Raw genomic sequence first — 23,140 nt, 5'->3', positions numbered from 1 at the left:
TTGGATTTTTTTTTTCCAGAGAAATATAGATTTAAAGAAAATGCACTCAGGACTAGCCACTGTCTCAAAAAATGAGAAGTTCAAAATAATTTTCCTACAGCTGTGTGGCGGAGTGTCCCGCCCCTATTTATTATTATTTGTATTTTTGTTTGCGGCGCGGGTAAAAGCGCCGCGTCTTTTGTTATTATATTTAAAAACCCCGTGAGGATGCATGGCTGATCAGCTACTGATTATTTAACTAGCTGACAGTCATGCATCCTTACCAAACGCGTGCAGACTCTGGCCGAGGGATAATAAGATAATTACCAACTAGTTAATCCCTCGGCCAGAGTATATAAACCAGCAGCACTCTGCACTCGGGGTTGAGAGTGTAGAGGAGAGTACGGGAGAGCGGAGAGAGAAAAAGCAACATTAACAAAACAATTGCTAAGACGTGCTGGATTTCCCAGCACATCACTTACTTGTTTGTTTGTTCATTCGTTTGGCCCTTGTGCCCTTTTGTTTTGTGTTGTGTTAATTTGTTTAATATTTTGTTTATTAAATACGCTGAGTGCACTAACACTCAGCTTCAACCGCCCATCCACTGTTTGGTTTGAGTTACTTCCTGGTCCGCGACGTCATCCACATCACCACTGCGAGCCAGACTGTCACATATGGTGTCCTGCGTGGGACAAACAACGCCTCCAACAGCCGGACCAGGATTGAAAAGTGCGTTTTTTTTTGTTTGTTCGTTTTTTTTTTTCAAATTAAAAATGGGGAAAAGTAGCCGGAGGAGAAAGCAGCAGCAGCAGCAACAACAGCAGCAGGAGGCGCAGCAACATCAGCCTTACCTTGCCACACTGGATATCTGCCTCACCTGCCTGAAGGGTGAGGAGTGGTGCTTCGCGGTTGGTGAGGTTGGGCACGTGGCACCAGACCAACCCCCTCCATGGCAGGAGAAAGAGGAGCCAGAGCGTCCAGTGAGGGAGGACCTGCATCCTCCAAAGAGGACGAATGCACTCTCCTCTGAGGGAGTCTGGGACTGGCTGGTGGAGCCGGGGAGGGATTATGAGGAAGCCCTCCCTGCAGTGATCAACCTCCTGTGGGCAAGAGATGGGGAGCGCTGGGAGGCCTGGGAACAGCAACACCACCCAGCTTCCCTCCCAGACATCGCAGCCATGGTGTTCAACTACCTGGCTGCGGATATGGGAGAGACCCTGCTGCTGCCATCTCCAGCACAAAAGGGAGAGGAGCCATCGCTGCCATCTCCAGCGCCAGAGGGAGAGGAGCCATCGCTGCCGTCTCCAGCGCCAGAGGGAGAGGAGCCATCGCTGCCGTCTCCAGCGCCAGAGGGAGAGGAGCCATCGCTGCCGTCTCCAGCGCCAGAGGGAGAGGAGCCATCGCTGCCGTCTCCAGCGCCAGAGGGAGAGGAGCCATCGCTGCCGTCTCCAGCGCCAGAGGGAGAGGAGCCATCGCTGCCGTCTCCAGCGCCAGAGGGAGAGGAGCCATCGCTGCCGTCTCCAGCATCAGAGGGAGAGGAGCCATCGCTACCGTCTCCAGCATCAGAGGGAGAGGAGCCATCGCTACCGTCTCCAGCATCAGAGGGAGAGGAGCCATCGCTGCCATCTCCAGCATCAGAGGGAGAGGAGCCATCGCTACCGTCTCCAGCATCAGAGGGAGAATGCCTGCTGGTTTCGCCTCCACAGCCTGGGGAGGAGCCCGAACGTCCTACGCCCGAGTGGGAGGAGCCCGAACGTCCTACGCCCGAGTGGGAGGAGCCCGAACGTCCTACGCCCGAGTGGGAGGAGCCCGAACGTCCTACGCCCGAGTGGGAGGAGCCCGAACGTCCTACGCCCGAGTGGGAGGAGCCCGAACGTCCTACGGCCGAGTGGGAGGAGCCCGAACGTCCTACGCCCAAGAGGGGGGAGTCGGTGCGTCCACAGCCCAAGAGGGAGGAGTCGGTGCGTCCACAGCCCAAGAGGGAGGAGTCGGTGCGTCCACAGCCCAAGAGGGAGGAGTCGGTGCGTCCACAGCCCAAAGAGGGGGGAGTCGGTGCGTCCATAGCCCAAGAGGTGGAAGTCTGCGCTTCCACAGCCTTAGGACCCAAGCTGCAGTCCCAAGAGCCAGAAGGGGAGGAGTTACAGGCTCAACCCCCTGAATTTTTCTGGGGGGGAGAAGGGCAGGATGCTGATGTTCCCCAGCAGCCTCTATTTATGCTGCTGAAGGGAGCACGGCACACACCAGCCCAGCCGCCACAGCAGAGGGAGCCAGAACCGCCACAGCCTCCCTCTGAGTGGCCAGCATCCGCCCCATCGCCTCTGCCTCCACCACCACCAGGAGCAGGGCAGCAGGAGCTGCTTCTGTCTCCACCATCACCAGGAGCAGAGCAGCAAGAGCTGCCTCTGCCTCCGCCACCTCCACCAGCAGAGGGTGAATGCCTGCTGGTTCCACATCCACCGTCGTGGGAGGACTGCTTGCCCCTCCCACCTCCACCAGCAGAGGGTGAATGCCTGCTGGTTCCGCCTCCACCGTCGTGGGAGGACTGCTTGCCCCTCCCACCTCCACCAGCAGAGGATGAATGCCTGCTGGTTCTGCCTCAACCGTCGTGGGAGGACTGCTTGCCCCTCCCACCTCCACCAGCAGAGGATGAATACCTGCTGGTTCCGCCTCAGCCGCCGTGGGAGGACTGCTTGCCACTCCCAGCTCCACCAGCAGAGGGTGAATACCTGCTGGTTCCGTCTCAGCCGCTGTGGGAGGACTGCTTTCCCCTCCCACCTCCACCAGCAGAGGGTGAATACCTGCTGGTTCCACATCCACCGTCATGGGAAGGACTGCTCCTGCCCTGCCTCGCACCACCCAGGGATGCCTGCCTCGCATCGCCTGGGGCTGCCTGTTCCACATCGCCTGGGGTCGCCAGGGATCCTGCTTCGCCTGGGGTCGCCAGGGATCCTGCTTCGCCTGGGGTCGCCAGGGATCCTGCTTTGCCTGGGGTCGCCAGGGATCCTGCTTCGCCTGGGGTCACTACACTGTGGTCGGAGCCCCACGGAGGGGAGCTGCCGGCCATGAAGAAAGGGGGGGAGGTCAGGAGACCAGCTTCCCCAGCCGCACTTTCGCGGCCGGAGATCATGTGGTCAGAGCCCCACGAAGGGGAGCTGCCAGCCATGGAAAAGGGGGGGGAGGTCAGGAGACCAGCTTCCCCAGCCGCACTTTCGCGGCAGGAAATACTGTGGCTGGAGCCCCGTGAAGGGCAGCTGTCAGCCATGAAGAAGGGGGGGGAGGTCAGGAGACCAGCTTCCCCCGCAGCAATTTCGCTGCAGGAGAAAGGGTGGCCAGAGCCCCACGGAGGGGAGCTGTCGGCCATGAAGAAGGGGGGGCAGGTCTGGAGACCACCCCCAAAAATTTTTTGGCCAGAGGAGCTGGCCGGTGCGCGGGCCATTGGAACACTACGGCTGTTTGGGTGGGAGGAGGACATCCCACCGTGGCCGCCACCTTTGGCCCGTTGCTGCCCCTGTTCCTGCGCCGGGACTGCTGACCGGGACTTTGGGGACTAAGGGGGGAGGTGGCCGAAAAGGCCATGTGTGCTGCGCACAAGGGGGGGCATGTGTGGCGGAGTGTCCCGCCCCTATTTATTATTATTTGTATTTTTGTTTGCGGCGCGGGTAAAAGCGCCGCGTCTTTTGTTATTATATTTAAAAACCCCGTGAGGATGCATGGCTGATCAGCTACTGATTATTTAACTAGCTGACAGTCATGCATCCTTACCAAACGCGTGCAGACTCTGGCCGAGGGATAATAAGATAATTACCAACTAGTTAATCCCTCGGCCAGAGTATATAAACCAGCAGCACTCTGCACTCGGGGTTGAGAGTGTAGAGGAGAGTACGGGAGAGCGGAGAGAGAAAAAGCAACATTAACAAAACAATTGCTAAGACGTGCTGGATTTCCCAGCACATCACTTACTTGTTTGTTTGTTCATTCGTTTGGCCCTTGTGCCCTTTTGTTTTGTGTTGTGTTAATTTGTTTAATATTTTGTTTATTAAATACGCTGAGTGCACTAACACTCAGCTTCAACCGCCCATCCACTGTTTGGTTTGAGTTACTTCCTGGTCCGTGACGTCATCCACATCACCACTGCGAGCCAGACTGTCACAAGCTGACACCCTGGGATCCTTCAAGAAGCTGCTTGATGAGATTCTGGGATCAATAAGCTAGTAACAATCAAACGAGCAAGATGGGCCGAATGGCCTCCTCTCGTTTGTAAACTGTCTTATGTTCTTCTTATGTTCTACAAGGACTCTGTGTAGATCTCGCGTTCCTTCAACGGGACGTGCAGCATGGAAGAGTCGAGGATCTGTTCAGCAGCTTATTGTTTAAAAGTGCTATACAAAATACCCTTAAAAATCAAACATGTTCAACACAGTTCTTTCATATAGGAAAATGTGAGCTGTATGGTAGTACATAGATACGATTTACTATAATTATTTTGTTATCTAGATATACTTTAAGACACTGTGTGGCAGAGTAGGGGGAGGAGAGAGGAAGATGAAGTCCTTGTGTCCCTCTCTGCTTCGGCTGTTTTGTACCCCTGATCAGCAGACCCAGACACAAGAACTTGCAGTTTAAACTTCCAGGAGTGTGAAAATAAACGTCTCTTCATTTCTAACTATACCGGACAGCTAAGCCATTGACCGGTTCAACAATACACACACAAAACAATACAATACAATACAATACAATACAAAACAATACAATGCAATGCAATGCAATACAAAACAATACAATACACACACAAAACAATACAATACAATACAATACAATACAATACAATACAATACAATACAAAACAGTACCTTTTCCGACCACACAGGTCTCAACATTGGTCTCAGCCTTCAACAAACATTTGTAACCTTTCTTTTATACCTGTCTGTTTAATCACAGGCAGGTGTCCCTCATTTCATTAGAGCCAGGTGAAACTCATTCTGGCTCACTCCCGTGGCATTCTGGGGGATGTAGTCTTGCACCAAACCTCCAAGGACTACATCTTCCTCTCTCCTCCCCCTACTCTACCACAACTGCCAGTGCTAATGCTAAGAAAAGCAACAATAGGTAGCTATGTGTTCCCTGGACTTGTTCAGTGCCATTACTGAACTTCAGCCGGCTAGACAAGGGCTTCATTGATCAGCCTAAACCAGCCGGGCTCAACTCCGGGGCTGTTTCAACAGCAAGGAGAACCTCTCATACATTACTGTGGAAGACTGCCTGTACTCACCTCTCATACATTACTGTGGAAGACTGCCTGTACTCACCTCTCATACATTACTGTGGAAGACTGCCTGTACTCACCTCTCATACATTACTGTGGAAGACTGCCTGTACTCACCTCTCATACATTACTGTGGAAGACTGCCTGTACTCACCTCTCATACATTACTGTGGAAGACTGCCTGTACTCACCTCTCATACATTACTGTGGAAGGCTGCCTGTACTCACCACACAGCAGAGGCCAGCAGCACATGGGAGTTGTTGTTGAAGTAGTCGATGGGAGAATTTCCCAGCAGAACATCAGCAAGAACGTAACTTGCAAAGCAGTAAAGCATGGCACAGAACCAGGAGGCGACGGGGCTGCGACGGGATACCTCCACCGCCCCTGGGGAGAGAAATGAACATGAAAACTACAGACACTCACAGGACTGCGAAGGGATACCTCCACCGCCCCTGGGGAGAGAAATGAACATGAAAACTACAGACACTAACAGGACTGCGAAGGGATACCTCCACCGCCCCTGAGGAGAGAAATGAACATGAAAACTACAGACACTCACAGGACTGAGAAGGGATACCTCCACCGCCCCTGAGGAGAGAAATGAACATGAAAACTACAGACACTCACAGGACTGCGAAGGGATACCTCCACCACCCCTGGGGAGAGAAATGAACATGAAAACTACAGACACTCACAGGACTGCGAAGGGATACCTCCACCGCCCCTGGGGGGAAAAATGAACATGAAAACTACAGACACTCACAGGACTGCGAAGGGATACCTCCACCGCCCCTGGGGAGAGAAATGAACATGAAAACTACAGACACTCACAGGACTGCGAAGGGATACCTCCACCGCCCCTGAGGAGAGAAATGAACATGAAAACTACAGACACTCACAGGACTGCGAAGGGATACCTCCACCGCCCCTGGGGAGAGAAATGAACATGAAAACTACAGACACTCACAGGACTGCGAAGGGATACCTCCACCGCCCCTGGGGGGAAAAATGAACATGAAAACTACAGACACTCACAGGACTGCGAAGGGATACCTCCACCGCCCCTGGGGAGAGAAATGAACATGAAAACTACAGACACTCACAGGACTGCGAAGGGATACCTCCACCGCCCCTGAGGAGAGAAATGAACATGAAAACTACAGACACTCACAGGACTGCGAAGGGATACCTCCACCGCCCCTGAGGAGAGAAATGAACATGAAAACTACAGACACTCACAGGACTGCGAAGGGATGCCTCCACCGCCCCTGGGGAGAGAAATGAACATGAAAACTACAGACACTAACAGGACTGCGAAGGGATACCTCCACCGCCCCTGAGGAGAGAAATGAACATGAAAACTACAGACACTCACAGGACTGAGAAGGGATACCTCCACCGCCCCTGAGGAGAGAAATGAACATGAAAACTACAGACACTCACAGGACTGCGAAGGGATACCTCCACCACCCCTGGGGAGAGAAATGAACATGAAAACTACAGACACTCACAGGACTGCGAAGGGATACCTCCACCGCCCCTGGGGGGAAAAATGAACATGAAAACTACAGACACTCACAGGACTGCGAAGGGATACCTCCACCGCCCCTGGGGAGAGAAATGAACATGAAAACTACAGACACTCACAGGACTGCGAAGGGATACCTCCACCGCCCCTGAGGAGAGAAATGAACATGAAAACTACAGACACTCACAGGACTGCGAAGGGATACCTCCACCGCCCCTGGGGAGAGAAATGAACATGAAAACTACAGACACTCACAGGACTGCGAAGGGATACCTCCACCGCCCCTGGGGGGAAAAATGAACATGAAAACTACAGACACTCACAGGACTGCGAAGGGATACCTCCACCGCCCCTGGGGAGAGAAATGAACATGAAAACTACAGACACTCACAGGACTGCGAAGGGATACCTCCACCGCCCCTGAGGAGAGAAATGAACATGAAAACTACAGACACTCACAGGACTGCGAAGGGATACCTCCACCGCCCCTGAGGAGAGAAATGAACATGAAAACTACAGACACTCACAGGACTGCGAAGGGATGCCTCCACCGCCCCTGGGGAGAGAAATGAACATGAAAACTACAGACACTCACAGGACTGCGAAGGGATACCTCCACCGCCCCTGAGGAGAGAAATGAACATGAAAACTACAGACACTCACAGGACTGCGAAGGGATACCTCCACCGCCCCTGGGGAGAGAAATGAACATGAAAACTACAGACACTCACAGGACTGCGAAGGGATACCTCCACCGCCCCTGAGGAGAGAAATGAACATGAAAACTACAGACACTCACAGGACTGCGAAGGGATACCTCCACCGCCCCTGGGGAGAGAAATGAACATGAAAACTACAGACACTCACAGGACTGCGAAGGGATACCTCCACCGCCCCTGAGGAGAGAAATGAACATGAAAACTACAGACACTCACAGGACTGCGAAGGGATACCTCCACCGCCCCTGAGGAGAGAAATGAACATGAAAACTACAGACACTCACAGGACTGCGAAGGGATACCTCCACCGCCCCTGAGGAGAGAAATGAACATGAAAACTACAGACACTCACAGGACTGCGAAGGGATACCTCCACCGCCCCTGAGGAGAGAAATGAACATGAAAACTACAGACACTCACAGGACTGCGAAGGGATACCTCCACCGCCCCTGAGGAGAGAAATGAACATGAAAACTACAGACACTCACAGGACTGCGAAGGGATACCTCCACCGCCCCTGAGGAGAGAAATGAACATGAAAACTACAGACACTCACAGGACTGCGAAGGGATACCTCCACCGCCCCTGGGGAGAGAAATGAACATGAAAACTACAGACACTCACAGGACTGCGAAGGGATACCTCCACCGCCCCTGAGGAGAGAAATGAACATGAAAACTACAGACACTCACAGGACTGCGAAGGGATACCTCCACCGCCCCTGGGGAGAGAAATGAACATGAAAACTACAGACACTCACAGGACTGCGAAGGGATACCTCCACCGCCCCTGGGGAGAGAAATGAACATGAAAACTACAGACACTCACAGGACTGCGAAGGGATACCTCCACCGCCCCTGAGGAGAGAAATGAACATGAAAACTACAGACACTCACAGGACTGCGAAGGGATACCTCCACCGCCCCTGGGGAGAGAAATGAACATGAAAACTACAGACACTAACAGGACTGCGAAGGGATACCTCCACCGCCCCTGGGGAGAGAAATGAACATGAAAACTACAGACACTCACAGGACTGCGAAGGGATACCTGTCATTAAATAAGGTACGTTTCTCTTATTGATTTCTAAAGAAATAAACTATAGATTTCCTTGTGCATTTCGTGGAGATCTCTGTATGGGGTTCCATTTACTCTAGCAGAATTTTCAAACTGAGAAAAAGGCAAATATGAACAAGAGAAGGCCATTCAGCCCATCACCGGTCGTCCGCTTCCTAGTAGCTGATTGATCTCAAAACTTTGTCAAGTCGCAAATGATCCCAATGATTCAGCATCAATACCATGACTAGGTAACCCATTCCATACCTTCAGTGTAAAGAAGTGTCTCCTTCCCTATATCTGTCTCTACTTAATTGCAACTGTGTCCTCTGGTCCTGGTTCCTGTGCTGTGATTAAAGTATTGATTAGGGGAACTTTGTCAAGTCCCCCCTGATTCTTCTTTGTTCTTAGCTAAATAAATTTAGTCTTCAACTTTTACTCGGGAACGTTTGCCAGGAGAAAAACACATGTTCTTGTAAACATTGCAGTGTATCCAGTTCATGCTGCCTCCTGCAACAGTGCTGGTGCTGTTTAAAATGAGTGCTGTATAGTACGCTCCTTTGATTTGTACTCTATGCTTTTAACTAGCACTAATTATGAAATTAAACATTTTCTTAACAAGAATAGCATTCAGATCAAAAGGTAATGAATTACACCTAAAAGGGGAGTAAAAAAGCTGTCCTTGTGCCCATCCCAACTGCTGAATAGGAGAGTGTGTATATGTGTGCTGCAGGCATATCTCTAACAGCCCAGCCATTAGCAAACAGAACAAACAAGGACTTGTGTTTCACTAATCTTTTAAATACCCACCCAGCTGTACTAAGAGCTTGAGAACATAAGAAAATGCATGAATTCAGAAAACCATTCGGTCCGTCATTGATCATCCGGTTCCAGAACTTTGTCAAGTCGGGTCTTAAAGGTTCCCAATGATAAATCCCTGATACCCCATTCCATCCTCCCCACTCTCTGTGTGAAGAAGTGTTTCCTACCCTCTGTCTCTACTTCATTTCCACGTGTGCTCTGGTCCTGGTCTCTGGCTAGCTGCATGAACAACTCCTATGTAACATCGACAATGGATAACTGCAAAGCATATGACATGGTTTATTTAGATTTCCAGAAAGCTTTTGACAAAGTCCTGCATAAAAGATTAATTCTCGAACGCAGTAGGGATTCAAGGAAATGCATGCACATGGATTAGGGAGTGGTTAACATGTAGAAAACAGAAAGTACTGATTAGAGGAGAAACCTCAAAATGGAGCGAGGTAACCAGTGGAGTACCACAGGGAGCAGTATTAGACCCACTGCTATTCCTAATCTACATTAATGACTTAGATTCTGGTATAGTAAGCAAACTATAGGACAAAAATAGGAGGAGTGGCAAACACTGTTGCAGCAGCAAAGGTCATTCAAAATGATCTAGTCAGCATTCAGAATTGGGCAGACACATGGCAAATTACATTTAATAGAGAAATGTGTAAGGTATTGCACGCAGGCAATAAAAATGATATATAATGAAAAGTGCTGAATTTAAATCAAGGGAAGTAATGTTAAAACTTTACAATGCATTAGTAGACTTCATCTAGAATATTGTGTTCAGTTCTGGTCACCTCGCTACAAAGGATATTGCTGCTCTAGAAAGAGTGCAAAGAAAAGCAACCAGAATTATCTTGGGTTTAAAAGGCATGTCGTATGCAGACAGGCTAAAAGAATTGAATCTATTCAGTCTTGAACAAAGAAGACTATGCAGCGATCTGATTCAAGCATTCAAAATTCTAAAAAGTACTGACAATGTTGACCCAAGGGACTTTTTCAACCTGAAAAAAGAAACAAGGACCAGGGGTCACAAATGGAGATTAGCTAAAGGGGCATTCAGAACAGAAAATAGGAGGCACTTTTTTACACAGTGAATTGTGAGGGTCTGGAATCAACTCCCCAGTAATGTTGTTGAGAGAGAGAGAGAACCTCAATCCTGACCTGAACACCCCCCACCTCCCTTCCACACAGAGAGCAATGCCGAGTCCTAGTGGCTGCTGTGCCAGCTTACACCACAGAGAGCAATGCCGAGTCCTAGTGGCTGCTATGCCATCTTACAGAGAGCAATGCCGAGTCCTAGTGGCTGCTATGCCAGTTTACAGAGAGTAATACCGAGTCCTAGTGGCTGCTATGCCAGTTTACAGAGAGCAATGCCGAGTCCTAGTGGCTGCTATGCCAGTTTACAGAGAGCAATGCCGAGTCCTAGTGGCTGCTATGCCATCTTACAGAGAGCAATGCCGAGTCCTAGTGGCTGCTATGCCAGTTTACAGAGAGCAATGCCGAGTCCTAGTGGCTGCTATGCCATCTTACAGAGAGCAATGCCGAGTCCTAGTGGCTGCTATGCCAGCTTACAGAGAGCAATGCCGAGTCCTAGTGGCTGCTATGCCATCTTACAGAGAGCAATGCCGAGTCCTAGTGGCTGCTATGCCAGTTTACAGAGAGCAATGCCGAGTCCTAGTGGCTGCTATGCCATCTTACAGAGAGCAATGCCGAGTCCTAGTGGCTGCTATGCCATCTTACAGAGAGCAATGCCGAGTCCTAGTGGCTGCTATGCCAGTTTACAGAGAGCAATGCCGAGTCCTAGTGGCTGCTATGCCATCTTACAGAGAGCAATGCCGAGTCCTAGTGGCTGCTATGCCAGTTTACAGAGAGCAATGCCGAGTCCTAGTGGCTGCTATGCCAGTTTACAGAGAGCAATGCCGAGTCCTAGTGGCTGCTATGCCATCTTACAGAGAGCAATGCCGAGTCCTAGTGGCTGCTATGCCAGTTTACAGAGAGCAATGCCGAGTCCTAGTGGCTGCTATGCCATCTTACAGAGAGCAATGCCGAGTCCTAGTGGCTGCTATGCCAGCTTACAGAGAGCAATGCCGAGTCCTAGTGGCTGCTATGCCAGTTTACAGAGAGCAATGCCGAGTCCTAGTGGCTGCTATGCCATCTTACAGAGAGCAATGCCGAGTCCTAGTGGCTGCTATGCCAGCTTACAGAGAGCAATGCCGAGTCCTAGTGGCTGCTATGCCAGCTTACAGAGAGCAATGCCGAGTCCTAGTGGCTGCTATGCCAGCTTACAGAGAGTAATACCGAGTCCTAGTGGCTGCTATGCCAGCTTACAGAGAGCAATGCCGAGTCCTAGTGGCTGCTATGCCAGCTTACAGAGAGCAATGCCGAGTCCTAGTGGCTGCTATGCCAACTTACAGAAAGCAATGCCGAGTCCTAGTGGCTGCTGTGCCAGTTTACAGAGAGCAATGCTGAGTCCTAATTTAGTCTACATGAGATAATGAGACTGAGATGCACATGGATCCCTACAGACAGCTGCTCCCATGCTGACTCCCTGAAAGCGATATTTTAAGATGCAGGATATAAATAAGCACTTTGGCACAGGATAGCCTTCAAACCCTGACCCTTGAACACTGGCCTTGTCTTCTCCTTTCATCAGAGATGGGAACATAGAGCACGTTGTCAACTGTAAAAGGCCCCTCCTAGCAGAACAGCACAGTACACAATGTAATTCAATCCTTTTGAAGAATTAAAAGGAGAACATTTAACATGCAAAATGAACAGGCCACCTTGTGAAAGTTTACCAAGCATAGTGTATAGAGCATAGTGAAAGCATGTTATAGCATAGGTAAGCATTATAAAAGCCTAGAGGTATGATAAAGCACATTAAAAACTATGGCAATCCGTGGTAAATGCATAGTATACCCATGTGCAAATTGCAAAATGACTGTTCTGGCCATCCTGCAGTTTTGTTTTGAAAAGCGTTTTGTTTTGTTTTGTTTAATCTTTTATTTATTTATAATAAACACATGCATCAGCGCTTCATACCCGTAGTACTGAGTCTGTCTCTTCCTGGTCTCCCCACAAGTCATCCTGGTCACAGGGTATCAAATCTTATAGAAACTAACCCTCGCCCACTCGCCCGAGGTGAATTAAATCTGATGAGGACTAGTTGATGTCTGTGTCTCAGTAGTCCTCTGGGTGAGTACTTAAAACAAATGTACACATATACTCTCACGTTCAGTGTAGAAAAATGCAGGGAAGTCAATTTTCTAACGGGGTGTAGTAATGGTGAATAAGCATTCACAAATAATGCTTAGAAAACAGTCACTTGGAACTGAAACAACCCTTCATCTCCCCTGCAATGCCACTCCTGCTCACTGGTAAATCCATCTCAGTTACATATGTGAGCAGGAGGATGATGGGAAATGTAGTTCTGAGAGGTCCATGCAGGTACATGGGAAGCCATCTTGAGGCAGGGAATGCATTTAAAAGTTTAAAAAAGTGGTCCAAATGTAAAATATATATATATATTAATTAAAACAATACACACACCTTACATAAACAGCTGTAGCAACACATGGGAACAAGTAACACAATAAAATAAAAAGGTCCTTATGTACCCTTTAAAATATTTTAGCATATTTTCTTTTTAGCCTATTTTGTCTACAATTAGCCCAAAATAGATTATAGTGCTGCATTACACAGGAAATATAGTCTACTGCAAACACTTTACAATTTACAGACACTTTGTAAAACACATCTGTTGAGTTTACTGCCCTTTATAAATCCTGCTCTAATTTTAGTGGTTTGTGGGCTGCTTAGATCTTAATAAACGTGTGTTGTTTTGTTAAAGTTGTATCGAGTTGCCTAGATCATTATTATACATAAGTGGCAATGAAACACATAGAAGGAAGTTGAGTTCTTTGTTTGCTGGTTTGCTACAGGCTATAGAATGTGAAATGTACTTGCTTTGTCTCTGTTTCCCGTTATTACATAAATATGTGATTATTATTTTGATTAGTAGTAGTATAGTAGTAGTAGTAGTAGTAGTAGTAGTAGTAGTAGTAGTAGTAGTAATAATAATAATAATAATAATAATAATAATAATAATAATAATATGCTCCAAGCGTCTCTGGGCGGGTTTTAGGATGACCCGTATTTGCCTGATTTGTGGTGCGGGAGTTGTAGTTGTATAAAGAGCAATGCTGAGAGGCACTTTAGTGAACCTGTCAAGCTACTCGGCTAGACCCACCCTGTTAATCACTAATTGAATGAGCATGTTCACTGTTAAATTAAACCAAAATCCAACAAGTTATATTCTACTTTTTTGTGCAACTAGATTTTTAAGATGGACAAGAAGATTTTTCTAGCATTCTGTCCCTTGGACAAGAAGTGTTTTTCAAAAATTGCACACCCGTTAATACGTTGAACCCTGTTTTGACAGTTGCCTCTGCAAATGATTTTTGATATGTGCATCCAGTAATGCAAAGGACAACAGGCGGAACTTCGTGAGGCGCACACTGAACAGACACTGCATGTGCAAGAGTATACAGCTGCAGAACGGAGGCTCCCACAGCATAGCTCACACAGCGTAGCTCACACAGCGTAGCTCACACAGGGTAGCACACAGGGAGCTCACACGGCGTAGCTCACACGGGGTAGCACACAGCGTAGTAGCACACAGCGTAGCTCACACAGTGTAGCTCACACAGCATAGCTCACACAGCGTAGCTCACACAGGGTAGCACACAGCGTAGCTCACACAGGGAGCTCACACGGCGTAGCTCACACGGGGTAGCACACAGCGTAGTTCACACAGCGTAGCTCACACAGCGTAGTTCACACAGCGTAGCACACAGCGTAGCTCACACAGGGAGCTCACACGGCGTAGCTCACACGGGGTAGCACACAGCGTAGTTCACACAGCGTAGCTCACACAGCGTAGTTCACACAGGGTAGCACACAGCGTAGCTCACACAGGGAGCTCACACGGCGTAGCTCACACGGGGTAGCACACAGCGTAGCTGACACAGGGTAGCACACAGCGTAGCTCACACAGGGAGCTCACACAGCATAGCTCACACAGCATAGCTCACACAGCGTAGCTCACACAGGGTAGCTCACACAGGGAAGCTCCCACAGCATAGCTCACACAGCGTAGCTCACACAGGGTAGCTCCCACAGGGTAGCTCACACAGGGAGCTCACACAGCATAGATCACACAGGGAAGCTCACACAGCATAGCTCACACAGCATAGCTCACACAGGGAGCTCACACAGGGTAGCTCACACAGGGAAGCTCCCACAGCATAGCTCACACAGCGTAGCTCACACAGGGTAGCTCCCACAGGGTAGCTCACACAGGGAGCTCACACAGCATAGCTCACACAGCGTAGCTCACACAGGGTAGCTCACACAGGGTAGCTCACACAGGGTAGCTCACACAGGGAGCTCACACAGCATAGCTCACACAGCGTAGCTCACACAGGGTAGCTCCCACAGGGTAGCTCACACAGGGAGCTCACACAGCATAGATCACACAGGGAAGCTCACACAGCATAGCTCACACAGCATAGCTCACACAGGGAGCTCACACAGGGTAGCTCACACAGGGAAGCTCCCACAGCATAGCTCACACAGCGTAGCTCACACAGGGTAGCTCCCACAGGGTAGCTCACACAGGGAGCTCACACAGCATAGCTCACACAGCGTAGCTCACACAGGGTAGCTCACACAGGGTAGCTCACACAGGGTAGCTCACACAGGGAGCTCACACAGCATAGCTCACACAGCGTAGCTCACACAGGGAGCTCACACAGGGTAGCTCACACAGGGAGCTCACACAGGGAAGCTCACACAGGGAGCTCACACAGGGAGCTCACACAGCCTAGCTCACACAGGGTAGCTTTTTCTTGACTGGACTCGCAGCTCTTCAGATATAATATGTGATAAAATATAATAATATTATTATGGGTCAAATATACACAAAACCTTGCTATACAGTACAGACCATCGTAAATCGAGGCTACGTTTACTGTATTTTGCCAGTAAGTACAGTTTGTCACTTATCTAATTATAATACAGAATCAGCAGTACCTGCGGGACGCCGCCATGTTACACAGTGTGGAGCCGCACTCCTCACGCGCTCCACGGCGGGAAGGCGCAACGGTTTCAGATTGTCCGGTTCTGTTCGGTCTCACGAAATTACGCCTTAAAGTTAATGACAGGTATACTATCCATAGTGATCCACTATACAAATGAAACCGTGTGTGAAGAAGAGAAAGTAAAAATGCCACGCTCACCTGGCTCATACTTCAGGTAGAGGATGGAGACGATGTAATAAGCCAAGTCAAACAGGGGGAACGTGGCCATGTTTGAAAAATATTCGGGAACATCGCCGAGATTCATGGCCGCAAGTATCTACATTTAATAAAAGACCTCCCTTATCCACTGTAAAATATCTCTAACCCGGTCGATACTATACGGCTATTTAAATTGCCTTTTGCCTGGCAACCTCTCTATGACGTCACTCGCAGTACACGTTGCAAACAGCTTATTTTAAGCAGCCTGTTTTACAAGCCACACTTTGACTTCTATTCAAACTGATCTAAGGATCCGTTTGAATAGGCACATGACAGCTGTGTAGATCTCGCTGTAGTTACCTAACTATGGAGTGAAATAACAGTCAAAAATACTTGTGTGCGTAAAAACAATTTGTACCTGTAAAGTACATTTGTACCTGTAAAAAAGCATTCCGTGTAGTTGCAAAATACATGTGTATCCAAATGTACGAGTACAACTGATTTTACCAGACAACTCACTTGACAGTTATTTAACGCAGCCACGCTGAATGCCGCTTGCAGTAGTAAGTGCAGGGAGAGTTGTATTTCATTCCAGTTGCGCCACGCACATTCTCAGCTGGACGTGTACAGTTCCACCGTTTTATTAGGATAATGTATACTGTAATAGTTTATTTTTATATCTGTTGTTTACAGTCGCCTCTGCGATTCTTATTGGCACATTTTATTCCGCGAGACTGGGCAACGTCTTTCAAGGTTCTCCGAGGCTTGCCTGTAGGAGGGCTACGAATCTAGGGGAGCATGTGATCAAAGCAGATGTCTTTCAAACACCTAAACCGTTTCCTGGGATCACCCTCATACAGGCACACCATTGAGAGTTATGCAGGCTGCAGAATAACCTGGCAAACCAGTGTTGCTGCAGTTTGCTGGACCTCACGGCACATACAGTGCCTTGCGAAAGTATTCGGCCCCCTTAAACTTTGCGACCTTTTGCCACATTTCAGGCTTCAAACATAAAGATATGAAACTGTAATTTTTTGTGAAGAATCAACAACAAGTGGGACACAATCATGAAGTGGAACAAAATTTATTGGATATTTCAAACTTTTTTAACAAATAAAAAACTGAAAAATTGGGCGTGCAAAATTATTCAGCCCCTTTACTTTCAGTGCAGCAAACTCTCTCCAGAAGTTCAGTGAGGATCTCTGAATGATCCAATGTTGACCTAAATGACTAATGATGATAAATAGAATCCACCTGTGTGTAATCAAGTCTCCGTATAAATGCACCTGCACTGTGATAGTCTCAGAGGTCCGTTTAAAGCGCAGAGAGCATCATGAAGAACAAGGAACACACCAGGCAGGTCCGAGATACTGTTGTGGAGAAGTTTAAAGCTGGATTTGGATACAAAAAGATTTCCCAAGCTTTAAACATCCCAAGGAGCACTGTGCAAGCGATAATATTGAAATGGAAGGAGTATCAGACCACTGCAAATCTACCAAGACCTGGCCGTCCCTCTAAACTTTCAGCTCATACAAGGAGAAGACTGATCAGAGATGCAGCCAAGAGGCCCATGATCACTCTGGATGAACTGCAGAGATCTACAGCTGAGGTGGGAGACTCTGTCCATAGGACAACAATCAGTCGTATACTGCACAAATCTGGCCTTTATGGAAGAGTGGCAAGAAGAAAGCCATTTCTTAAAGATATCCATAAAAAGTGTCGTTTACAGTTTGCCACAAGCCACCTGGGAGACACACCAAACATGTGGAAGAAGGTGCTCTGGTCAGATGAAACCAAAATCGAACTTTTTGGCAACAATGCAAAACTTTATGTTTGGCGTAAAAGCAACACAGCTCATCACCCTGAACACACCATCCCCACTGTCAAACATGGTGGTGGCAGCATCATGGTTTGGGCCTGCTTTTCTTCAGCAGGGACAGGGAAGATGGTTAAAATTGATGGGAAGATGGATGGAGCCAAATACAGGACCATTCTGGAAGAAAACCTGATGGAGTCTGCAAAAGACCTGAGACTGGGACGGAGATTTGTCTTCCAACAAGACAATGATCCAAAACATAAAGCAAAATCTACAATGGAATGGTTCACAAATAAACATATCCAGGTGTTGGAATGGCCAAGTCAAAGTCCAGACCTGAATCCAATCGAGAATCTGTGGAAAGAACTGAAAACTGCTGTTCACAAATGCTCTCCATCCAACCTCACTGAGCTCGAGCTGTTTTGCAAGGAGGAATGGGCAAAAATTTCAGTCTCTCGATGTGTAAAACTGATAGAGACATACCCCAAGCGACTTACAGCTGTAATCGCAGCAAAAGGTGGCGCTACAAAGTATTAACTTAAGGGGGCTGAATAATTTTGCACGCCCAATTTTTCAGTTTTTTATTTGTTAAAAAAGTTTGAAATATCCAATAAATTTCGTTCCACTTCATGATTGTGTCCCACTTGTTGTTGATTCTTCACAAAAAATTACAGTTTCATATCTTTATGTTTGAAGCCTGAAATGTGGCAAAAGGTCGCAAAGTTCAAGGGGGCCGAATACTTTCGCAAGGCACTGTACATGTGGATTGTAACCTGTACTCTATGGACTCCCTGTTAAATATTTACCTAGTTTCACTAAGTGGCGTTTGGGGCAATTATTCAATTTGTTCAGCACCGTGACACCCAATTCATTCTTGTGTATTGGTTAAGAACCCAAGGAGGGGTGGTGAGCATGATAACATACTGTTACAAGAACAAGCGAAATGGATACATGGGCTTCGAAGTGAATCTCCAGGAGGTTTAAATGAGGAACTTTCATTGGTTCCAGTTCTGTAATTGCATTGTTGCAAAATAATTCATTGTAACTGAAGTCACTGAGAAACGCTGCTGTATACTGTGTTATTGCAATATTTAGTAGCCTATGTCCCTTTAAGAATTAATGAACTAACTAATTGTAAAATGAGGAAATAAGTAAAGTAATCTTTTTTAATTATGTAGTGTATGCAATTTCACTAGTGTATAAGGTTTCAGTATATAGTGTATGCGGTTTCACGATTGTATGATATTTCAGTATGTGTCAGTTTGAATTTTGTCCCTAACGGCGCCTCATAAAATTATGCAGCTTTTTAGACAACGAAGAAGAAGAAGAAGAAGAAGAAGAAGAAGAGGAAGAAGAAGAAGAAAGAAAGAAAGAAAGAAAGAAAGAAAGAAAAATAATAAATATTAGCGTTTCACAAAAACAAACGTGTCAGCCTGCTCAATGCACCAATTCAATGCGATATTTAAACCAAGGGAAGTCATGTTAAAACTTTACAATGCATTAGTAAGACCTCACCTAGAATATTGTGTTCAGTTCTGGTCACCTAGATACAAAAAGGATATTGCTGCTCTAGAAAAGATGCAAAGAACAGCAACCAGAATTATCCCGGGTTTAAAAGGCATGTCGTATGCAGACAGGCTCAAAGAATTGAATCTATTCAGTCTTGAACAAAGAAGACTATGCGGCGATCTGATTCAAGCATTCAAAATCCTAAAAGGTATAGACAATGTCGACTCGGGATTTTTTGACCTGAAAAAAGAAACCAGGACCAGGGGTCACAAATGGAGATTAGATAAAGGGGCATTCAGAACAGAAAATAGGAGGCACTTTTTTGAGGGTCTGGAACCAACTCCCCAGTAATGTTGTTGAAGCTGACACCCTGGGATCCTTCAAGAAACTGCTTGATGAGATTCTGGGATCAATAAGCTACTACAACCAAACGAGCAAGATGGGCTGAATGGCCTCCTCTCATTTGTAAACTTTCTTATGTTCTTATGTTCTTATGTTCTTATGTTTTTATGACAGTGATGTTTGTTTACTGGCGCTATTTTACTTATTTGTTTTTCTTCTAACACATATTCGAGTAAAACTTGTTGCATGTGCAGAGGCGATTGAAAACAAGGTTAACGTACATTCTAATAATAAAACTACATGCCTAGCTGAGAGTGCACGCAGTGCAACTAAATACAGCTCTGCCTGCACTTACACGAGACTGCAAGCGGCAATCTGCGCATGCGTTTAAATACTCGTCGATCGCATCGGCATTCGGCTGTGGCTGCCTGAGCTTCGCATACAAGTTTTTCTTGTGAGCGTGAAACTACACGGAATGCTTTTTTTTACAGCTACAAATCTTTTTTTTACGCACAGAAGTATTTTTCACAGTTGTTTCACACCATCCTTTCAGTTGTTTACAACTGCACTGTGGGTATTTAATGCAGGGATTCCCTTAGAAATAAACTGTAGTGCACCCTAGTGGTGTGAATGTGCAGTCGTGGGCTACTGTAACGTGGAGGCTCTCCTACATTCATTATTCGTTATCAGCTTTACAGCTTTACAAAATCCAGGACCCCTGTGTACCCCAGCTCACTATCTTTAACATTAGCAGCACACGCACAAGGCGCATTTTTCATAAATGCAGCGAGGGTGCTCATGCTCAGGCGACCCATACCTGCCTCACCTCTGGATTTCTTCCGGAGACTCAGGGGTTTCTATTCACTGCTAACGATCTTGGGTACCTGAGCTGACCACAATTAAATACCAGTCCCCATATTTCAACTTAACACCGGAGGGTTTCAATTTAACTCCAGTCCCTCCCTGCTAGAACTATCATTGGCTGCTTCAAGTTTTTATTTAAAAAAAATGGAGAGTGATAGGTGTAACCACTCATAACATCAATAGTGTTCTTTTAATGGACACTCGAAACAACCAATGATAGCAGGGATCTCTATTAAGCCGTCCATTCAGAGAAGAGCGATGCAGTTACGGGGAGCGGCGTTGTGGAAGCTCACTAACGCTACGCTTCCCAAACTGAGCGGGGGTGAGAGGAGGTGTTCATGTTTGAATAAACTGCCCGCAGGGGCGTAGCTCTCATAAGTGCAGGTGGTGCAGCTGCTCCAGGGCCCACGAGCCTTTGAGGCCCACTCGCACTTCAAAAGGGACAAATAAAATATGTGAACATGTTTTAATTGTTCTGGTCAAAATACTATTCTGGTCAAAATAAAACAGTAGGCCTAATGAATAATGACAAGCGAGTTAAAGGACTAGCCGGCACCTTTCCACTAGCCTGCACACACCCGCCGGGTACCCTGCCACTAGTGACTTGGGTTTTAACCCTATAGTGTCGTATTAAAATAACCATATAGGGACGTGGATATGACCACTTTGTGTTACAGCCCCAGGAGTTTCTCAACCGTAAAAATCCGTATAGGAGGCTGTGTGGTCCAGTGGTTAAAGTAAAAGGCTTGTAACCAGGAGGTCCCCGGTTCAAATCCCCCCTCAACCACTGACTCTTTGTGTGACCCTGAGCAAGTCACTTAACCTCCTCGTGCTCCGTCTTTCGGGTGAGATGTAGTTGTAAGTGACTCTGCAGCTAATGCATAGTTCACACACCCTAGTCTCTGTAAGTCGCCTTGGATAAAGGCGTCTGCTAAATAAACAAATAATAATAAAAAAAACGTAAAATCAGAAATTAAAACCCAGTATATCCACAATAAGGCATTAAGTAGCTGTTTCCAATGATATTATATTATATTATTGGAATGAATTAATTTTTTTTATATAAGCCGCGACCACCCAAAAAGAAATACAAAAAATGATAATAACTCTTTCTAAGTTAGCTCTAAAAAATGCAGAATTGTACAAGGATTGCGGAGACACAAGACTTTGTCCAAACACAAAACTAACAGATTTTCAGCTTGTCACCCTCTCTACCTGGCCACCTTCTTTTACTTCGATCATGAATCAAACCCGAACTCGCTAAGACATCAACAATACTGGAAATAGCTTCACTTTTAATGGTTGAGGGGGGGGAGGGGAGGGGAGGGGAGGGGAGGGGGGCCCATTTAATAATCCTGCACCGGGGCCCATTCCAACCTAGCTACACCCCTGCCTGCCCGTCTGTCAGAGGAGGAGGTGGAGCTAGACAGCGACTCGGATGATGATCCCTAACTGTGGTGCCATACCATTTCTGCAGGTACTCCCGTGAGAACCCAGTGTTAAGAGTTATGTGAACCCCTGAACATAAGACATTGTGTAGACACAAACAATAAACACATACCATTCAGCAATTTAAGAAACGGACACAAAAACAGTAAAGCTACAAAAAGCTTCACTGGTATTTTGTATCCAGTGTCAATGATAACCGCATGCTGAGCAGTCCTGCAGTGTTCACACCTGCATGGATACTGCGTGCGGCTGAAACAGCAGTTGGGTTGGTAATAAGAGGATGTGTATGCTTCATGTACACTGCAGACAGCAGCGTTCGCTTCTACAACGCCTGCCCACAAATATGTAAAATATAAAGCATATTAGCCTCTTAAAGCATAGCGAAAGCTTGATAAAGCCTATATGCCAGGAGATGCACGGTGCACACATTTTAAGCGCAGCACGGAAACCAGGACTAAAGGACACGATCTCATACTGAGTTCATACAGTTAAAACGTTGGGGAAATTGAAGAAGCAAGTAAAAGGAGAATTTTCATAAATATTTGCATACTAATGAATATGAACGTAGTGGTGGGATTTGTCTGAAATCTTGCACATGTCAGGTTCGTTAAAATAAAATAATGGCCACAGTACATGAAGCCAGATCTTCATGAAAACGTGGACTAGGGATTCACTAGAGAATGACTTTTTTAATTAGAACATTTAAAACATTTACGAATGAGAGGCGGCCATCCGGCCAATGCTTGTCCGGTTCCAAACAGCTGTGTGTGAAGAAGTGTCTCCTTCCCTCTGTCCTATCTATTTCCCAGCTGTGTTATCTGGTCCAGTATAGGATAGGGTTTTTAAAGACTTCAAGCAAGTCTCCAATTCTTCTTTATTCTAGACTAAATAAACCCTGCTCCTTTAACTCTGGGGTGAATGCACAGCATGCAAATGAAACGAGACAGGACATGACAAGAACTTATGAACAAGTCATTTGTAAAACAAATCAGAGGGTCAGAAAGGATATCTGCAGGTAGCAACTAACACAGGAAACCGTTTCTTTAGCACAGGAAAGTCATCTGGTTGTGAGAGTGACACTTGGGTATCCTATAGAGTGTGTTCGCTAATATTACCCGTTACTATTCCCAGTTGCCTAGATGCAGGACTGTTTGCAGCATGATTCTTAGAAATGGGCAGTCCATAATATGACTGGTAAATTTGTTATTCAAATAACACCCCTGCTATGTTGTCTGAATTTTATAACACTGTCATTTCAAATCCTGGTCGAGTGAACCGGTTCCCGACGCCGCGCTATTTAGGGACGTTCTAGATTTTCCCTGTCGGTCACCCGAGCTACACGCAATGCACCTCTATCTAATTTCAGAAAAAATGAACTGATCACTTGATTTACTTGGGCTAAAAGAGTATCCATGAACCATGGCAAGGCATTAAGATCTACACACTATTGTTTGGTGAAGAAAATATACATAGAATTTACACAACTAGCAAAATATACAATA

General features: G+C 46.9%; 1 protein-coding gene across 2 annotated transcripts in view; it reads right to left on the bottom strand.

The window, feature by feature from the left end:
* Positions 1–23,140, bottom strand: part of LOC117401221 (trimeric intracellular cation channel type A-like) — a 30,542-nt gene that overhangs the window by 6,861 nt on the left and 541 nt on the right. Inside the window, exons 1-2 of one of the 2 annotated variants that reach the window (XM_059014155.1) lie at positions 15,659–15,761; positions 5,471–5,627 (exon numbers count right to left, since the gene is read on the bottom strand). In XM_059014155.1, the coding sequence (XP_058870138.1) occupies positions 5,471–5,627; positions 15,659–15,728 (227 nt within the window). In that variant the 5' untranslated portion in view covers positions 15,729–15,761. Of the gene's footprint in view, positions 1–5,470; positions 5,628–15,658; positions 15,762–23,140 lie in introns of those variants that run through there. The other variant, XM_059014154.1, reaches the window with a different exon arrangement.

The sequence above is a fragment of the Acipenser ruthenus genome, chromosome 47 (assembly GCF_902713425.1).
Source record: "Acipenser ruthenus chromosome 47, fAciRut3.2 maternal haplotype, whole genome shotgun sequence".
NCBI lineage: Eukaryota > Metazoa > Chordata > Actinopteri > Acipenseriformes > Acipenseridae > Acipenser > Acipenser ruthenus.
The sequence above is the reverse complement of the archived record's forward strand: the minus strand, read 5'-3'. Positions and strand labels throughout refer to the sequence as shown.